Source organism: Galendromus occidentalis, unplaced genomic scaffold (assembly GCF_000255335.2).
Source record: "Galendromus occidentalis unplaced genomic scaffold, Mocc_1.1 scf7180000077428, whole genome shotgun sequence".
NCBI classification, from domain to species: Eukaryota; Metazoa; Arthropoda; class Arachnida; order Mesostigmata; family Phytoseiidae; genus Galendromus; species Galendromus occidentalis.
Window position 1 is genome coordinate 706,556 of NW_003805416.1, and position 13,231 is coordinate 719,786.

At 55.1% G+C, this 13,231-nt stretch overlaps 1 protein-coding gene across 1 annotated transcript; it reads right to left on the bottom strand.

Moving 5' to 3' along the window:
• Positions 1-203: 203 nt before the first annotated feature.
• LOC100907458 (muscarinic acetylcholine receptor M1-like) lies at positions 204-2,289 on the bottom strand. Its single transcript, XM_029111276.1, is given in 2 exon segments — positions 204-536; positions 538-2,289. Coding segments are annotated over 2 exon segments (2,085 nt in total).
• Positions 2,290-13,231: the final 10,942 nt, after the last annotated feature.

Here is a 13,231-nt window from a genome sequence, read left to right on the forward strand (position 1 = left end):
AATAATTGGACTAAGTTGAAAGACCGCAAGAGGGGGGCGGGCGGAGTAAATAGCAGCGTGTGTCGAAGGATAAGGAGTGGGGGCTGGCGGGCACACAGACAGGCAGGCGAGCGGGCTAGCGGTCAGGCTGGCTGGAGGGCAGGCAGGCAGAGGAGGGGGGGGGAGGAGAAGGGAGAAGGATTAACCGAGCATTAACCGAACGCTCAATTAAAGTAACCCCGATTCCTCTGTTTTGACGTGTGCCATTTACATGTCAGAATCCGCATGTAGGTTCGACGGAAGTTGGCGTTGCACAGCGCATAGCATAACGGGTTCACTGTACTGTTGATGTAACAAAGACAGTAGGCGAAATTCCACAGACCTTGAGGAATGCAAGTCTCGTCGCCTTCACAAGGACTCAGAGTCTTGATGAGCACGAGGACGTTGTACGGTGTCCACGTGATGATGAAAGCCAGCAGGATGGCCGATAACGTTTTGGCGGCCTTACGTTCCTGCCTTCGTTCTTGGTGCTTCCGTTTCTTTTTGGGCGTCTTTTTTCGTAGTTCCTGTGGTGACCAGGCGATTGTTGAGGGCTAATCGTTCCCGGGCCGTAATCGTTGTCGTACCCGTCGTCGAAGCCATCATGGTCTTGGCCTGTGGATGCGTTTGATGCAGATGTGATTGTTGTTGTGACTGTTGCTGCTGCTGCTGGTGATGATGGTGACCAGTGGTCGTGAGCGAGGATAGATTCTGCCGCACGACGAGAGGCTCCTCTTCGAGAATCATCCGAATCGATGGCTGCGATGTCTCGCCGTCAACGTCCACGCTGTTTTGCGTCGGTAGTCGGATTAGGATTGTGTAGACGGAATCGCTAGAAAACGACCTGGCTGAAGTAGTCGCTGACTTTCCACGGCAACTGTTCAAGGTGTTCATTCCCGATGTGGAATCACCACCTGCACCAGAGCCGCCGCTGCCACCGCTTTTGGCGGAGCCGCCGGGGGTCGTTGCGGCGGCCCCTCGTTCCGTGGCCCGTTTCCGAATGCTTTGAGTTAAAGGCCTAAATTGAACGTCCGTCCGGACCGGGGTTTCGGCCGAAGCGGGGGTTTGTGCACTGGGAGAGCCATGACTCGAGCCAGAATCGTCATCTCGCTCTAGGATATCGTTGGGCTGATGCGCGTCGGGGTTCGTTCTGCACCACGATAGAAGCATTCTCCTGAAGCGTTGACGGGGCCGCATTTCTCGAGACGACGTCGACCGAGGCGGGGTTTGGACCCGACACAAGGAGCCGGGTCCATTGGGATCGGCCGACGAAGTGGGAAGGTATTTACATGTCTCTACGTATAGGCTGCTGTTTTTGCGGAAATCAGCGTCGTCGTCCTGACTGCTCATAGACCTTTTACTGCCCGTGCTCGGGGGCGGGGGTTTCTTGCCGGCTTGAAGGTGCGTGAGATCTCTCTGCCGCTTTTCGGTCTCTCTCCAAATTCGCCAGTACAAGATGATCATGATACAAACGGGCACGTAGAACGCCGCCAACGCGGTGCCGAACGTAATGTAGATGTTCGTTTCTAGGAACTGAATATAGCAGTCGCCTTCTTTCACCGACCGCTTGCCTTCAATATACGGCCAGGCGTAGATCCACGGCGGCCATAGAAGCAGCGATACGAGCCACGCCGAAGCGATCATGATCGCCGCACCACGAGTCGTCCGACGAGCTCTGTATGTGAGCGGGCGCGTAACCGAAAAATATCGATCGAACGAAATGATCAGGAGATTTAGTACGGATGCGTTGCTCGTTAAGTAGTCCCAGGCCAGCCAGGTGTCGCAGATGAATGGCCCGAGATGCCAGTAGCCGAAGAGCGTATAATACGTGAACAACGGCATCGATATGATGCCTATGGAGAAATCGGCGATCGACAAACTGAGCAGAAAATAGTTCGAAATCGTCTGTAGCTGTTTATCCATTTTGAAGCTGATCATCACCATCACGTTGCCCAGCACGGTTATGAAGGAAAAGAAACCGCCGAAAAGCATGATAATCAGGAAGTTGAAATTCGTATGCGGAATCGCATATGGCGAGATCGTGTCGTTTGCAGAAGCGCCGAATGCCACATCGTAGGTCGAGGTCGAAATGTTGTCGTCCGCCGCGCCGAGCGGATCGCTTTCGAACGACGAATCGTCCTTGCCATCGCCGGCGAGGTTCGACGAATATAACGTGTTGCGGTACGCATCCTGCCAAACTCGAGGAATGTTGTACAGAACGGTGGACAGACCCAGCTCAGCCGACGGAGACGCCAGAGGACCTCGACTCATCTTTCCTTCGTTCCTGGTCGTCGCTCTGTTCTCGGCGAAGCGGCTCCGTTGCCTCGCACTTTGACGGCGGCCCGTCCGGGGCGACAGAGATGTTGTCTGAAGGGATGACGGCGGACGAAAATCAGACGACACCGACGGCACCAGCGACGACGGCGACGACACCAGCGACCGGGTAGGGCTGCTAGCACCAAAATTTCGCCAGCGGCAGCCTTAGCATCCATGGCGAACAGTTACCTGGGGAAGAGGCAAAAAAAACACTCGTAGGACCCGTGATGAAAGGCGGACGTTCTCAGAGCGACGTGGAGCGCGAATCCGACGAATGTCCGGGATCTCACCGAAAAGCCGATACAGTGACTGACTGAGTGACGGACTGAGCTTAGAAGGGAGCTCAGTGAGCAGTCGCTAGAGAAGAAACCTAAAACATGAGTGCCGAGCGGCTGCATCTATGTAGGAGGATCAGCGACGGGCTTTCTCGTCGCCCTTTCGGAATTAGCATGCGAACCCCCTCCGGTGTCAGCGAGCTAGAGTAGCGCTCGTGTCCTGACACTCAATCTACCTGAAGTCGAACATAATCCGCGGCGTTTTTTTCTCCACGAAATCGCTCGCCCTCAGCCCCCGCGAACAGTGGGACGAGTGATTTCTCCGCAGACGAGCAGCCCCGGAATACGAAGAGCATGCGACTCCGAGGACTCCATCTTCGGTTCCCGAACAAGCCACAGCCGCTGTCTGTTCTGAGTCAGAAGTCTCCTCCGAACCGTCAACATGTAATTTCCTCCGACGCAATAGTGGTTCTCTCAAAACAGCGATCGGTTTTTTAGGTACGGCTTCGCTTTCTGCCGAGATCACCCCACGTTAGATTCGAGTGATATCTCGTCCAGCTGCCGACCGAGGAATGGACCGGAAAAAGAGACAGGACGGAAGACAGCGAGACGGGAAAATAGCGCGATCCCGCTACAACCGGTCGCGGTCAACAGCGACGATGGATATGTCACGAGCTTGACGTTTTGCCGAAATGCAAATGTCCTGGCCTCCGGTCTCGAGGACCGGAGGCAGCTCTCCCCGGAGGCAGCAACTGTCTTCCGACCGAAGTCTGGCGTATCCCAAGTCCGAAGAATTTTGAATTATCAACGAGCTTCGCCTCCGACTGTCGTTCTCACTTTCGTCCCGGCTCTCTCCGACCTCGACTGAATAAGAGGATACCGAACGAAACGCAACGTCAGGCATGTCGACGAACGAGAAGGCCAAGCGATGGCCGACCGGAGGGCAGGCGGCACGCGCGCGTGCATGCATGCTGGCGGGCAAAGATTGAAGTCAGTCGGAGGCGCCAGCAGAAAAGTCATGAGTTAATTGACAACGTAAGCTGCTGATGAGAGTCGCCTTAAGCTCCAGTCTAATTACTCTTTTCGCGGTGCCTAGCGAGCTTCTTCGAGCTGCTTCTCGTGGAACGGGCGGACGCCGCCGCCGCCGCTAAGTGGATTTACTAAAGCTAGCCATGCATCAGCCCCGGGCCATTGCCCCTCGAAGCGCAGCTCAACGGACAAATTTTCACCCTCGACGCCGCATGGAACGCAAACAAGATCAACTCGAGCGACAACATTGACAACAACGGCGATGAAATCAGCAACACTGTGCGAAGCGTCCGGCACGCACTCCAATCACAGCCTTCCCACTGGAATTATTTGCTTTCGGAAATTCACCGAATGGAAATCCCTCGCTGACTGATTGGGAACGATACGGCGACATCGGAGCCGAAGCGATCGCATTTCTGTGTTTCCCGAGCGATCGCATTTCTGCGTTTCCCGAGCGATCGCGAGCATTCCGTTCCGAATTGTTCCTCTAGGCCTTTCGAGAACCGTGGTCGCTCCGTCGCACGGAATTCCTCGTACTTTCGACACCGTAGCCCTACGTCAAAACACCCTGCGATACCCAGACTGTCAGATCAATGCAGTAAGGGATTACTTGGGTGTGTTCGGTGCGGATTCGGAGGAGGCCGATTGGAAAAATTCCTCGTTCAACTCGGCGGGCGAGAAGAACAGCCAACGTTACGAACCAGAGAGCTCGAGCACCGAAGAATTGTCCGCAAGGTCGTCGTCTCGACGGCGCAGACCTCGCGACGCCTCATAAGCCGACGGTCCGGATCCTTCCTTCGGCGGAGTGAGTCGAGCCGATCTCGAGGCCGGACAAGCGTCGATCGCTCAGTCGAGTGAGTGACTACTGCCTCACTAGCTTGCTTTGTAGATTCTCATGCGAGGACAAGTAATAAAACTGTCCATCCGTCTGTGGGCGAGCGTGTTCATGGGACTATCTGCCCGTCTGAAGACTTCGAGCTTGATCCTTCCTCTCGACCTTTCGCCGCCGCCGCCGAATCGTTTGTCTGCTTGCTTGGTCCTCCTTTGAGGATACGTTCCTTATTTGCCCTCATCTCTCCCTGACCGGCCGAAGATCTCACCTGTTCGTTCGCCAAGTGGGCAGCGGCACACTCGCTGATATTTATAACCGATGATCGTGATGGATCCCGTCGATCGTGCACGTTAAGCTCCTCTACGCAAGGACTTCGAAAAGATACAGCGAGGCACCTCGATGTTCGAATACTGCGCTTCTACAACATGCTCTCACTCTGCACATGATTGTCATCGATCGCTTCGATGAATGCAGCGGATCCAGTCCGTCCGACGGGAGAGCAGAGCAGGAGATCTCACGGCCGATGCGCGTCAAGCGAAACTGGAAATTGCGAACGGTCATTCCGTGCGAGAATGCCAAAAATCCCAATCCGGTGGGAACAACGGCGGGCCCAGTGGCGCATCGACCACGCAACGAAGCCCAAATGTGGCATTCGCATTTTCCATTCGGTAGAAGCAACAACGTGTCGACGAAAACGACGGCGCCAACTACAAGGGGCACGTTTTCTCTCTCTCTCGGCTGGTCGAAGTCATTACGGAAGAGGCTCTCGGTCCGACGAGCGTGTTTCCGGCTGCGACGCCAAACGGGATATTCTCTACTTGAGGCTTCTTTCCATGTTTTCCGTAGTAAAAAATCTCCTCTCCTCTCGCGCCTTCCGACCCTCCCGGTGCTCACCAACACTGTGGTGCCAGCGTCTACCGGTAACAGCTATGGCGGCCACCTCTGCTGCCTCCGCCGCCGGATCTGACCCATACCCCCGGACCCTCTTCGGGTCCCCAGCCCCTCGTTCGAGCGACTGGCGGGCGGGCAGGTCCGTCGGCCGCGCAGCTCTCGTTCACGGCCCAAAATAGTTCGCAGACTGCTTTTCGGGAACTGTTCCCACTTTCAGACTGGCAACCACCTCGCCGTATTCTCAAAACCCACCACGTCTGGATATCAGCTCCCCTAATAAGTTCCTCAACGTTGCCTCATGGAATTGTATGTGGAGTCGAGAGCAGATGTTTTCCCCCCCCCATTCGCCGTGAACCCTCCCGCCTGGATCCGCACCGTAATTCTGTACTGGATTATTGGCGAGCTGCGAGCCGAGGGTGCACTAGGATTTTCTGATGCACCGCAGTGACTCGGAGACCAGCAAGAAGCCGAGGAGGGTCGACTCGTTCCCCGGACCGGTCCCCCTTCCCATGACCCGGATCCTCGGCGGCACCACTTGTTGCCCGCCCCAGGCCGATTCGAAGGAATGCGATTCGATTTCCAAATCTCTCCCTTTCGCCGTTTTTCCGTCGGAGCGTGTTCTCCTCTCTTCCGGGAGAAAATCATCGATTCTGCGCTCCGTGAGAGAGTCTTATCATTTTTTCATAAGGACCCCCCCCCTGCGATAAAATATCGAGCCTGCGATCATTATCTTCGACGACTTTAGGCGGGAATGTCAGGAGAGGTCCAGAGCAAGGACGCTGTCGTTTCGCCTTCGCCCATGCTCGCCTTGCGCGTGCACGCGAAGCGGAGGGAAGAGCGACGCGACGGTCAGGCTGCCAAGCTGACAGACGTCCTGCAAAAAGTGGGAAGTTTCCTCGACTTGCATTAGGACAACGAGACATGACAACGAACACTATCGCGGAGTTTCTCTGCCGTCGTGGTTTTTGGTTACCCTCAGCAACTTGCAGAAAGCGCTGATTACAGGAGCTGCTTCGAGTTGTTACGCAGCCGTCGGCAGCACGTCACCTTTCGACGCATCCGGTCAGACTTCTGCCCAAAATGACAAGGAATAACGAGTAGAGGACAGGCGATGGACGGTCGCAAGAGTTAACTCTCGCCGCTCACCCGTCTCGGAGACCGTTCGTATGCGTGTCCGAATTTCCGCGAAAAACCCACGAACCACCTTGGCTTCTTGCCACAACGATCATGAGCTTGATCAGCGCGGAGATCCGCAGAGCCAGACTTCATCATTGACGTCGACGTCGGAAAGCATCGATGTTTTCGTCAACGGGCTCAGAACAACCTCGATTTGCATCCAAATGGAGGAACTCCGCATCGCCTCGCTCGTAACGTTCGTTCGCAGATACGCCTCTCCACGAGTCGTTCTGAAGGAAAAACACAGCAAACAGGCGAGAAGAAAAGAACACAAGAAATGGAGTCGACCGAGCGGCGATAGAGAACAACGAAATCAAAACAAGCTCTCGATCGAGCTGCTGGGATTCTCTCTTCTTTCACGAAAGAATGATTTCGCAGCGTGTGTCACAAGCGAATTCCATCCATTCGAGCGTGCAAAGCCGAAAAACGACCATGCACGTCCCTGGCTTGAACATTTCCCTGTATCACGAGAGAGCCGGGGCCGGCTATAATGGGAAAGAAAAGACCGCGATCCAGGATTGTCCCGAGTTCAGCCGCCGCGCATTGTGGGCTGAACTTTCTTAATATGAGGGCCCAAAATTATTTTCTACCTGTCGCTATCCAGACCTTTCCAAATATTCTCTCTCAGCAGTTTCGATATTATTAAAACTCGGCCCCAACAGAGCCAGACCTGCTCTCGGCTGCTTCTTCATCAGCGCGCGCGACTTTCACCAAATCACCTGTAAATATGTATCGAGGGTATTCACTCCAAAGCTCTCACTTAGAGAGGAAGCCGCCATTCACGGCGATGAATTTCATACGGGCTCCTCCGACAACTGGCGTTTGCCCATGCTCGAGGAGTTTGAACTCGCATGCAGACTGTAACTCGAGCCGGAATCCAGGGATACACTGGCTGGATTCCCGGCACCGGAATAGAATCATCTGAATGTCACAGGAAGTATTCCGTCAGTTCCGTGATGCTAGCTTGACAAATGTCACCATCCCACTGGAAGAGAGTAGAGATCACCTAAAGGAGTAGTTTTCACATCGACCGTCGCTCGCCCGTTCAGGGGCAATCCCGCCCGCTCGAGTGAGCACATAGTGCAATGAGCTCGACGAATCGCGGCGTTCCGTCAAGACTAGAGAGCTAAACCAACAACTTATACGTGTCGCCTCACCGTTTTAAACGAACCAGCCTCACTAAAGTGGAGCCATTGTTGCGAGAGAGCGTCCTGCCTCTTTCAAGCGGACTCGTCTCGACTCCACCAGATTGTGACGGCAGGTATCTGACTTCATTTTCCCAGGAAAGCTTTTTGTGTAGCAGCCGGAGATTATTTATCAAGCATCGACTCGGCTGACACGCAGTGCAACAGAGAGCGAGTGAGGCGAAGTCGCCTCTTCCTCTTCTCGATCAAGTCAGAGGTGTTCTATAGAAATCTCGGGGAAAACGTCCGGGGAAGAGGTCTTAGGCTCTGAGCGCCAAAGGGTTTTTTTTTGCACAGGAACCCGTTCCTTCCCCAGAGCGCGCTCCTCGTCGTCTCTCGCGCTGTCGGTCGGCGGCCTCATGTGTTTGAATGACGTTACAGCTTCTGAGAGATCTATTCTCGAGGCGAACCGCGACGCTGTCAACCGCATACATCGTATCTCCGTATCAAGCGGGTTTTGAACACGACTCTATTTCGCTCGAAATCACCCATCTCAGATTCCGCAGCGGATCGTACCGAGAGCTAGAACGATTTTTGAGTCAAATCAACAATCAGCCCGATGCTCTAACGCCAGTAATGAAATCAAGCGGACTGGCAATCCGCTTGACTTCGCGCGTCGGTCCCCCGTATCCTTACCACCAGTCGTCCCTATCGGGACGGAGTTCTCGGACGATGGCTGTCTCCCTCCCACCATCGGATCGACCCGTCCTCGGGAGACGTATCGTAGGAGCCCTCTCGGCCTGCGAGCGCTTATGCAGATCGCGGCTGGTTGGTCGCAAGCGAAAATCGGAGCCAGAATCGATGCCAAATTGGATGACGTCGCTCCAATAGAGCCTCTGTTGCTTTCTTTATGAGGTTATTACGGAACACTTGTTATCCCCTCTGGCAGCGCTTCAGGTGCTCGTGAGGTCGCGATTACCGCAACAGGCTCGTAGTCTTCGCTCGTGCAAACTGGCTCGCGCGCCGCTGCAGTCGCCGAACGTGCTGTAGACCACCAGCGGGTCCCGTGTCACCGACATAATGTTGCTCATATGCTGCCCGCTTGCTCGTCCTTCTACCTGGCTGCCTTCCTGCCTTGACTGTTTGCCTGCCGGGACTCTCGAAGCCTTACTTGCTCCCCTCCTCCTACAGCTCTTGTCGAGCGACTGCACTCGATCATCGACACGCCCGATAACATTTGATGAGAATCCACGTGAAAAGAATCATCTCCGCCCTGGTCATGAGAAAATCCTGATCGACCTTCTGCTAGCTTCCGGACATTCCTTTGCTGTTGTTGTCGCTGCTGCTGCTCTTGTAGTTGTTGTTGTAGATCGAGCCGTACAGAGAAGTCGACTCGTCCGGCGTTCCGGCGAAGTCTGCTCGTGACGACGGAAATCTTCATCAAAATACAAAAGCCGTGGCGAATAAGTAAGTGCTCCCACAGAGTGTCGAAACTCGGAACAATCGCGGGACAAGTGCCGTGAGTTCAGAGCGCAATCAGCTTTGTTGAGGAGGAGTTTGCGAGTGGCTAGAGCCGAGAGTCTCTCCGCTCGTTGCTCACTTTGTCCGTGTGGCTTCCGATCGCTCGGTCCGCCTCCGCGTTCGTTTGCAGACGCAATCTCGCTAAGAATGGCCCGCTCGATAAGGAAGGTCGTCCTGATAAAAATTACTGATTACCAAAATGTACATACTTCGCGTGAGAGTTCTTCCCGTGCTTCGTCCTCTATCCATCTCGGCTACGGCTTGTTTTATCTGCGATTGAGATCTCACCCCACGACGTGCCGGAGGAAGGAAAAAACACTGGCACCGAGCCCTGAAACGTTCCTGTTCGTCCGTTCATCCGTCTGTCTGTCTGTCTGGCCGTCGTCACTCCTGGACGACGAAGACAGACAACGGTTGTCTTGGAAAGAGCTCCCATGACAAGGGAACGGTCCCCACCGAATGTCGACTCGTTGAAGATAGCATTTGTTCCTCCTTCTCGAAAGCTCAGAACTCACCAGAGGAGCTCGTTTCGTCGAGATCAATAGCTAACGAGCCTACTACACGAAGCCGGGAAAACTTTCAGTGCCTCGAGGTTGTCATTCAGATTTCTTTCCGCGTGTCTGCCCCGAGATTCGCGCTTTATAACCCCGGTCTCCGGATTACTCTGAATTGACAGGTCCTCACGCGTCCGGCTCACATCGGTGGGAAGCAGATGGATTCTGGCGGATCCCTGTCGTCTCTCCGGGCGAAACTCTCGTCGTGCGGCGGGACCGACGGGAGTGATCACGGAAATTGAGAGTACTCTCAAACTCATGCACACTGTTCGGGAAGGCCGGAGGATCGGTGAAACAATAGGAAGTTTGTAGTAACCGAAGACTCTGACATGTCCCGTCAAAGTCTTCGCCAAGTTCTCAGACAGATTGTGAGCAGCAGCGATTAGGGCCTATAGGGTCGAGCAGCCAGACAGGCGTCTCGCCAGCCAGCGTCTGGACCGCCGACCGCTCATCTGGGCCAACGTACGTGGGGAGCTCACTCAGAGCAGGAATCGGAGAACGGGATTCGCGGCGAAGCGACCGAAGACGTTGGGGGAAAGCAGCACTCAGAACAGGAACGGCGTCCAGTGGCGCATGGGCGTTGGCACACCGGGCGACTACGGTTATATTTTTGTGACGAGCCGCCGATGCTGCACTACAGCCCGCTCGCTTAGGTGTGGGACGCAAATAGAAGTGCCACCAACAGCACGTTCTAAACCGGGCGTAATCAGTTCGCGTCCACCTCCCGAGCCCGAGTACGGCCACTTCGAGAGAACAACATGTTCTCCATTCCGCTCACCGAAAAATCGCTGTTCTGAGTGAATCGTCGTCAAGCGAGATGCTTCAGCACCTTGGGGTTCGAGCTCTTCCGCGAGGAGCGCCCGTCTCGTCGCGAGGCAGCTTGGCGACCCACCGACAGACAGACAGCGAAACCCACCTATCCAAGAACGTGCTGAGGATTTCCAGAGCAACTCCGAGCGTCGAATCTAGATTTGGAGTGGAGCAGATTAGAAATCTGAGCAGCGGGGGAGGCGACGAGCTAGGAATAGCCTTTTCGGTGAAGTGGGATATCGCCGACCGACGACGTGGCCAGTCACTGTCTATCAAGAAACCCGACGACGCCGACGTACTGATACGTGTGTAGCCATACGCCTCCGCCGACGGGTATCGGATGTCTCCGGAGGCTCATGCTTATTTATTCTCTGTTTTCAGTGAGTGAATTCGCCGGCTCGTCCGTTCGCCGGACGGCTGGGCGCACAGCTTTCCTTTCCGGCAATGCGGCTCGCTTGGGCTAGCTGCCCAACAATGCTCACCAGAGGAGACGAGCAGGAAGCGAGGAACAAACAGCTGGCAAGGCGGCGGGTTCGCCTGCCGGCAGGCCGACCGAATCGCTTGCAACTTGTGAGATGCTACTTATCAAGCGACTACAGTTCCTATTCGACCCTCGGGACTTGTGTCCGACCAGTACAAGATCCCGAGGTGGCTCTAGGAGCTCTTCATAGCGGTAGCTGCTAGACTCCCGGAGATTTATACGCGGCGGACGACGACGCACTGACTGACGGCTCACCGCCGCCGCCGTCGTCGTCGTCGACATCGTCGTCGCAGTCATATGGACTAATACATGAGAGAGCAATAGAGGCCGACTCCATAACAGTTCCGTTAGTGCGGCGACGTCAGCGTGGGCTCGTGGGTCGTTCGTTTCCCCCAGTTTTCCCCTTCGGGCTAGTTCTCCCGCAATGTCGCCGGTTTCATCTCGGGCCCGATGGGTGCACAGCACATGGCGAGCAGAACAGCTGATCGATACACGAATATAGTGTTTCGGAAACATTTCTTCTAAGCTCACTGCAGTGACAAAAAGCTCCGAAAGAAAGCTCTTAGGCTGTTGCATGCTCAAAGTTATGTATGTTGTTCACTCGCCCGGTAACCAGGACTCGCTACCAGGACCCTATCAGGGCGTGGACCCGAACAGGGACTCGAGGAAGGGCCAAGCTGTCCGCTTGCCTGTCGGCTGCCCGCCTGCATGCCGTCCGGCCGACCTTCTCGCTAACTTTCGGCTGCCGCTATCGTTCTATACGGCTATCCAAAAATCCTTAGGCTAGCAACTGCTGCTTCAAGAGCAGCATAAACGGCCAGTGCTAACTCACGGCCGCCCGCTCACTTGTTCGAAACAAACTGCCCTCCCACGGGACCGCGTCAGAGGACGACCCGAAGGAACGGGCCGACAAAATGCACCACTCAGGCTTGGATGACTCCGGCTACAGAAGCAACAAAAGCGACCGCTCTGTGCCAACCTCTGCTTCCCTGTCGAGTCAGTTGCGTTGTAATCTCAATTTAGCATCGCTGAATGAGTTGGCGACTCGGCCGTAGCCCAGCCGCCAGTTTTCCGCTCGTTTGCCCATCCGGGCGCCAGAATCAGCTGCCTCCTCCGCTGAGTGAGTTATAGTCCATCGCTTCGTGCCGTTTCTTTTCAGAACGCGCGTCCTGGGCACCTGCTCGCCCCTGTCGAGCGCCACTATAGAGAGCGAGTACGGGGAAGGAACACTCTAAGACATGCCACGAACGTCTCGGCTATTCTTCTGGCAAGTCACGGAGCTCTGCTCCTGGCTCTGCCGATGGCCCCATCGGCTGGGAGGGCGTCGGCAAGCGATTTGAGGCCCGCGAGGAATAACCCGGATCAATATCTCCGAGGAAGGTCGATGATGCCTCGGAGCACACGTTTACAGCAACGGAGGACGGCGAGGCGAAGGAGGAGAAACGTTACCTGAGAGACTACGGAAACAATCGCAATGGCGTTTCCCTTGTAATATACGACAGGTCATAAACGAGTGATTCCGTCCGGGCGAATTGTACGCCGTGAATGCTGAGTTCTTCGTCGAGGCCGCAGCGAGGAGAGTGAGCCTGAACACGAGAGCCAACTCGCCGCGGTTGCCAAAACCATCAAGATTTACACCGATGCAGGATCCAATAGCGTTCTGACAACGGCACATAGTCCACGAGACCATGAGTAATCATGGTATACTAATAGCAGCTGTCGATCCGGCCTGAGCGAGTGTCCGATTGGCGAATTCCATAGAGGAAACTCGCTGTCATGCTTCTGTCATGCAGCCGATCCCTTCAACACCTGGTCAATTAGCCACTTCGCCAGCCGCATACGCAACTAATGGAAACGAGACAAGAGCTCTCGAGCAATATTAACAATCAACGTTGCGCCATCGCGGCACAGAGCGTCTCGACGTCGCTGTCAGTCTGCGATTCCGTGCGGGAAATCGCTGAAGAACGTCTTGATCTCGACCAAGACCGACTTTCAGGAAATTCGATCATCTATCGAAAACCGGATACGTGCACTGCTCGCTGCCCGCCGGAGCGAGAAGTGTTCGCGGGACGTCAACAGAAAAACCGAGCGGCCGATCAGACGAGCAATATCTTCACAGCAAACAACTAGCTCGTATGCGACAAGTTGGCTGTGTCCGGTACGGCGTGGCGTGCACCTTCACTCGCTTGCTCGAAGATCGCCCA